Source organism: Camelina sativa, chromosome 12 (genome assembly GCF_000633955.1).
Source record: "Camelina sativa cultivar DH55 chromosome 12, Cs, whole genome shotgun sequence".
NCBI classification, from domain to species: domain Eukaryota; kingdom Viridiplantae; phylum Streptophyta; class Magnoliopsida; order Brassicales; family Brassicaceae; genus Camelina; species Camelina sativa.
In genome coordinates, this window is record NC_025696.1 from 22,298,799 (window position 1) to 22,305,351 (window position 6,553).

Here is a 6,553-nt window from a genome sequence, read left to right on the forward strand (position 1 = left end):
ATTCTGAACTGATCATAAATTTTGAAAATTCAAGTGAACTAACCCGCGAACTGTGCGCCAGAAGATCTTTGATGGAGCACGAAAGTGAATAGGACCATGAGAAGGCTTAGTGTTCATACGTTTCCTAAGGAATCTCATGTACTTCATCTTTTGCCGAACCAAACCTCCCGAGAGACAAATCTCCTCGCATCGGACGACCACCACTTTCTGTCCGTTGAGCAACTCCTTTGCAAGTGACGACGCAAGACGACCACTCATATGGTGTCGCGCGTCGACGACCACACGCTTCGCGCATATCCCTGACCCTGACACCATCTTCTTCTTCCCTTGAGCTTCCTCTCTGACAAAACTTGAGCTGCGCGTAATATGTATAAACGCACAACACAAGGCTTTAGGGTTTCTTTAATTTTCAAAAATGGGTTTAAAGCCCAAATTCGGCCCACGAAATTAAGAATCCTGAAATGTGTATACGTTAGGTACAAAATGCTGACTGCAGCTAGGCGTTCGGATCAATTCGGTTTGGTTCTTTGTATCTTTTGGAGTTCTTTATTTACTGAGTTGAACCGAACATAACTTTGATTCGGTTATGACAAGGTTCGGGGTTGGTCGTATGCTTTGTCGAACAAAACACTCTACTTCGGTTCAACTATGACAACTTTGGTTGATCTAGTTCCTCGGTTTAACGTTTTTAGACTTTCAGGATAAGGTAAGACGATCATGAAATTTTTCGAAATGACTGGATCGATGACTAGAAGAATATGATTTGACCTTATCTCATAAAATCAATACTACATATTTGTAACAATGGGACAATCGAATACTCTTAGGACTTGGGAGCATCAACCCACTCCTCATCACATTGACTTTAAAGTAGTTCAACATAACAACAAAATGACAACATGGGCAAGACAACAACGCATTTGAGACAAAAAAAAAAAAAAAAAAAAAAAAAAAAAAAAAAAAAAAAAAAAAGNTGGCTATCTTCTAACTACAATTTAGCCTCTGATATTATATACATAAATAAGTGATCCGTTCATGGTTATTTTGCAAATTTCACTTATTGATTAAAGTTTTGTTCGATTAAGTTTTCCCTTGTATGTTTTTTTTAAAAAATTCACTAATAGTACGATTCAATATTGCAATTTTCATCACATTGTGGAAGGCAAATATGTTCCAAAAATCAAAAGCCTAAACTACTTGAATACCCCAATTTTATTAAATAACAAAGCCTCCATTGGCTCTAATAACCTGACCATTGATCCATTCCCCACCATCACCGGCCAAAAACCCTACAATCTCCGAAATATCCTTTGGCTCACCAATCCTCCCCATAGGACAAGCCCCTGCAAGATTCTTCACCAATTCATCACTCTTTCCGGCAAAGAACATCTCCGTCTCAACCGGCCCTGGTGCCACGCAATTCGCCGTAATCCCGCTTCCCTTCAACTCCTTCGCCAACACTTTCACCATTGTCTCCACTGCAGCCTTTGATGCTGCGTAAACTCCATAACCCGGTGAGAGACCACCAACCATTGATGTAGACATGATAATGATTCTTCCACCCCCTCCTCTCACAACCCTTTTAGCTGCTTCCTTGCAACACAAGAAAGATCCTCTTGTGTTTATTGTGAATGTGTTCTCGAAATCTTCCAGTGTGGTCTCGGCTATTGTCGGATACTTTGGATCCAAAACACCTGCACAGTTCACGAGGATGTGAACTTTAGATCCGAACTCCTGTTCGGTTTGATCAAACAAGTTGTTGATCTGTTCCGGGTCTGATACATCTGCTCTAACTGCAATTGCTGACTTTGGTTGAGATGAGTCGTTTAGTTCTGAAACCAAGAGTTCTGCTTTTGATGAGCTCGAGACATAATTGATGGTGACTCTTGCGCCAACAGAGTGGAGGTGGATCGCGATTGCACGGCCCATACCTCTGGTGGCTCCAGTCACTATAGCTACACGCCCGGCCAGAGGGAGAGATGATGAGCTTCTTGTGTTATTCTCCATTTCTCGTTTGTTCTAAATTTTGATATAAACAAGAAGAAAGGGACCACGGATCACATTTATAGATATAATAGTGACATCGGTGGATCAAAAGGGACACTTTAGTCTTTATCACTTCAGATACAGCCACATGGACGGCGAGTCAACAGTCTTATTTTGAGATTTGTTTTTGTTATACGTAAGCAGTGACGTGTATGCGTTACACTCATTTAACCTGATCATCTTAATTGGAGACACACAAAAAGCGGTATTGAGAAGAAAAAAGTGAAAACCACTTTTTATTCACCAATCAACAAAACAATTCACATTTTGCAGTTTTCAGAAAAAAGTATTTGCGGATTTTTAGAAAGAAAGTACACTAAACCGCTATTCTAAGAACATCAATAAATTATCTAGCGGTTTTTAAAACCGCGATGACCACTGAAATTTTTTTTTCTCTTTTTTTGTTAGTTAACTGAATTTGCTATATATAGGTTACATCTATATCTATAGCTAATAAAATTTTAATCACTCTTTAGTAGAATTTCAACCCATTAATAAAATGTTTTTCAATATTTTTAATTGTATATTAATTATATAAGTGGTCATGTGGTTTAATGTTTATTAATCTATATTCTTTGAATTTAAAAATTTATTAAATTAATAGGTTATGTATTTTATTTATAAATAAATATTCTTAATACATGAAGTATATTACTGTACTGTAATAAAATTTTAATTTAATAACAAAATATTTACTAATTTATTCATATAAATATTATTATAAGAGATAAAGTATACAAATCCATATAAGATATAATTTTCTTGATTAACACAAACCAATAAAATAATTTACAATTATACTAATTATTAATATATGTTTTACTAACATATATCTATAATACGTAATGTACATAAATTTTTAAATTTTGTTTAATGGATCAAATTACAATTGTTAAAGATTTATTAGATTATACAAAATTTATTTTTAAGAAAATGTACCGCAAATAGTTTTTCACCAATCAAACATTGTTTTGTACCACTTATTCTGTAATAACCGCACTTGTCCTGCAAATCCATTTGTCCCGCATATACCGCAGTTTAACCGTACCGCACTAATAAATTTTTTGTCCCGCACTACTAAATCCCCGGTTACCATTCGGACCCTTATAGTCTTATGTTATTACAATATTATTAAGAATTTAAGACCAATGACTTCCACAAAAGAGGTTTTCTCAACGCCTTAGTCTTGAATGAAAGCTTACTTTAGGAACAAACATAGAATGAAGATACAAGGTTTGAACAAAGTGGTTAAGCATATAACGAGGAAGCTTTCAAAATACAGAACACTTGTACAAAGAGCAGAGCATCAAAATAAGGAAAGTATCTATGTCGACATATAACGAGGAAGGATCCAGAAGCAAGAGACTTCACAGAGGCTTGGAAGGCACATGGTGTTTCTAGAAGTTCGAAAAGGACTTCATGTTAACAATAGGAATGTAAACATGAAGAAGAAAATTTCCTAAATTAAAAAGAAAAAGGAAGTTTTCCAATTCCTATTAGAAATAGAATAGACAAGCCTAGTTCTATAAATAGGGTGCGAAGGCTTGTTGTAAGCTTCAACACAAACAAGAGAAAATTTTTCCTAACCATTAAGTTTTAGCTTTAAGAGAAAGAAGAGCTAAGAACTTAAGAGAGGGTTGTGAGGTTTCTTTAGAGTTCTAAGATTTGTGAAGAATCTTAGAAAGAGTCTTGAGAGATTAGAAAATTGTTTAGAAAAAACTTGTAAACATATTTTCTATTAATCAAAAGAGAGTTCAAAGAAACATGTGTCTTATCGTTCATAATTCATTAGTTCTCACACTTTCAATTTGTATCAGAGCAGCACTTGTTCGGAATACTACGGGTGAAATTATGTGGACAAGATGGAGAGCTATGGAGATCTGATCAACAACAATAAGGTTGTCTTGGCTGATGGAAACTATGGTTTCTGGAAGTTAAGGATCAAATCCATAATAGGAGGAATTGATCGTCTCGTCCGAAAGACCATCTTAGAGGAATGGGAGGAACCAACTATCAAAGATGAAACTGGTAAGCGAAAACCAAAACCTGAGGCAGACTGGACGGAGGAAGAGCAAAAGAGATCAAAGTACAATTCCAGAGCTTTAAGTGTCATTCATTGCAGTGGTGGGAGAAAGCAATTTGAATTAATTCAGGGATGTGAGACTGCTAAAGAAGCATGGGATATTTTACAAGTTCATTACGAAGGAACAACAAAGGTGCAGAGCTCTAGGAAAGATATGTTGGCTTCCAGATTTGAAAATCTCAGGATGGAGGAACATGAGTCGATTTCGGACTTCAGTTCGAAGCTGAGTTCCTTAGCACAAGAAGCTTTAATTCTCGGAAAGAAGTACAAAGATCAAAAGCTTGTAAAAACGTTTTTGAGGTGTCTACCTTCAAAGTTCATGGGTTACAAAACAACACTTACTATGTCTCATAATCTAGACAGTCTCAAGTTTGCAGAGGTAGTTGGTATGTTACAAGCTCATGAGATGGAACTAGAAGGAATTAAAAAACCTAAAGGATTAGCATTGGTCGCAAATAAAGATTCAGATGTAACTAATATAGAGGACCCAGTAAGTTTACTTGTTCGCAGATTTGATCGAGCACTAAAGAGGGTAGAGCAGAGTCAAGCACAAAGGAGGACAACATATTTCAGAAAAACTACAGAGGATAACAAAGCTTCTAGGAAAAAAAATATGCAGTGTCATGAATGTAAGGGGTTTGGTCACTTCATTCGTGAATGTCCTACAATCAAACTACGAGAAACAAAGTGCTCAATCTGTAGAGGTATTGGACATTCTCAGGATGATTGTGTTAGTAATTCAACAAACAAAAAGGAAAGGTCAATGATCAACATTGAGAATGAATCAGAAGATAACAGCAGTAGTGAAGATGAGCTCATAAATTTAGTAGCAATGGTAGGGATTACAGAGTTTGAAAACGGAGATGAGGTAACCGAGTCAGAATCAGAGAACAAAGATGAAACATATATCATTCAAAGCTACAAGGAGGTACGTGATACACTTGTAACAGTGGGAAAAGAAAATCAAGAACTGCAGAAAGAAAAAACTCGACTAGAAGCACTAGTTATGACACTTCAGGCTGAGTTAGAAAACGAAAGAAAGATTGCCAAAGATTCTTTGGATTTGATGAAAGAAAAGCTAGTATTATCTGCAAAAGCAGACAGACTTGAAGAAGAACTCAATGAAGAAAAGAAAAAATCTGCTAGGTTGCAAACAGAGCTAGATCAACAACACAAGAAGATCCATATGTTTGAAGGAACAAAACAGCTTGACAAAAGAGTTATGGAAGAACTGAAAAAATTCATAGAGGCTTAGGTTTTACTGAAGGCAGCAAGACCAAGTCAGGAACAACCAATTTTGTATATGTTGGAGTATGTCAATCAGAGTTAGAAACACAAAAAGTCCCGATGAATAGGTCATTGAGCTGTTACTTTTGTCGAAAAATAGGACACTTCAAACGATATTGTCCCAAGTTCTGGCAGAAGATTTATAACTTGAAGCGTCAAGGAAAGTACTATTGGAATGGTTACATAAATCAATTCTGGATTAAGAAAGCTGATATGTATCAGTCGAAGATGAAAACCAACCTTGAAGCTGGGTTTAGATGTAACATGGCGTTAATCACAAAGGAACTAGAAGATTCTGAACCTTGGTTCTTTGATAGTGGATGTTCAAGACACATCACAGGCTCCAAGAGTGATTAACAAGATGTTAAGAAACTAAAGGGAGGAAAAGTAACATTTGGCGATGGAAGTCATGGGATTATAGAAGGAAAAGGAACAACTCATGATTCAGAATTGCCAAAACTTGTCAACGTATATCTAGTTCAAGGATTAAGGGCAAATTTGATAAGTATTAGTCAACTATGTGATGAAGGATTGACTGTTTTATTTACAAAAGTTGATTGCAAAGATTTGGATGATTCAGAAAATGTCAAGTTATATGGAGTAAGATCGGGAAATAATTGCTATATGTGGGAAAGGCATCCAATGAAGTGTTACAGTGCTCAGGGCAATATGAATCTATGGCACCAAAGACTTGGGCATATGAATGTAAGAAATCTGACTACCTTGGTGAATAAAGAGATAGTACGAGGAGTGCCTCAACTTAAAGGAGAAGATGGGATGGTGTGCAGCCCATGTAATCAAGGAAAACAAGTCAAGGTTCAACATAAGAAGGTTCCAGATGTTCAGTCAAAATCAGTATTAGATCTGGTTCACATGGATTTAATGGGACCAATGCAGGTTGAAAGCATGGCTGGAAAGAAATATGTGTTTGTGTTGGTGGACGACTTTTCAAGGTAAACTTGGGTGCGATTCATTCGTGAGAAATCTGATACAATTGGCAGCTTCAGAATCTTAGCATTTCAGCTGATAAATGAACGAGGAGGAATCAAGAAAATTAGAAGTGATCATAATGGAGAATTTCAGAATGACTCAATGAAAGAGTTTTGTGAACAACATGGGATTACACACCAATTTTCA

General features: G+C 36.3%; 2 protein-coding genes across 2 annotated transcripts; one reads left to right on the forward strand and one right to left on the reverse strand.

Annotated features, from left to right (window-relative positions):
- On the reverse strand, nt 1,135-2,014 carry LOC104732452 (short-chain type dehydrogenase/reductase-like). The gene has a single exon (XM_010451999.1). It carries the CDS (start codon nt 2,005-2,007, stop codon nt 1,216-1,218), a length of 792 nt encoding a protein of 263 aa, XP_010450301.1. The 5' UTR covers nt 2,008-2,014; the 3' UTR covers nt 1,135-1,215.
- Nucleotides 3,909-5,384, forward strand: LOC104733749. The gene has a single exon (XM_010453302.1). The coding sequence runs from the start codon at nt 3,909-3,911 to the stop codon at nt 5,382-5,384; it is 1,476 nt and encodes a 491-aa protein (XP_010451604.1).

Excerpts from the sequence above, each read along its gene's own strand:
- LOC104733749 (XM_010453302.1), top strand. The coding sequence starts at position 3,909 with ATGGAGAGCTATGGAGATCTGATCAACAACAATAAGGTTGTCTTGGCT.
- LOC104732452 (XM_010451999.1), bottom strand. The coding sequence starts at position 2,007 with ATGGAGAATAACACAAGAAGCTCATCATCTCTCCCTCTGGCCGGGCGT.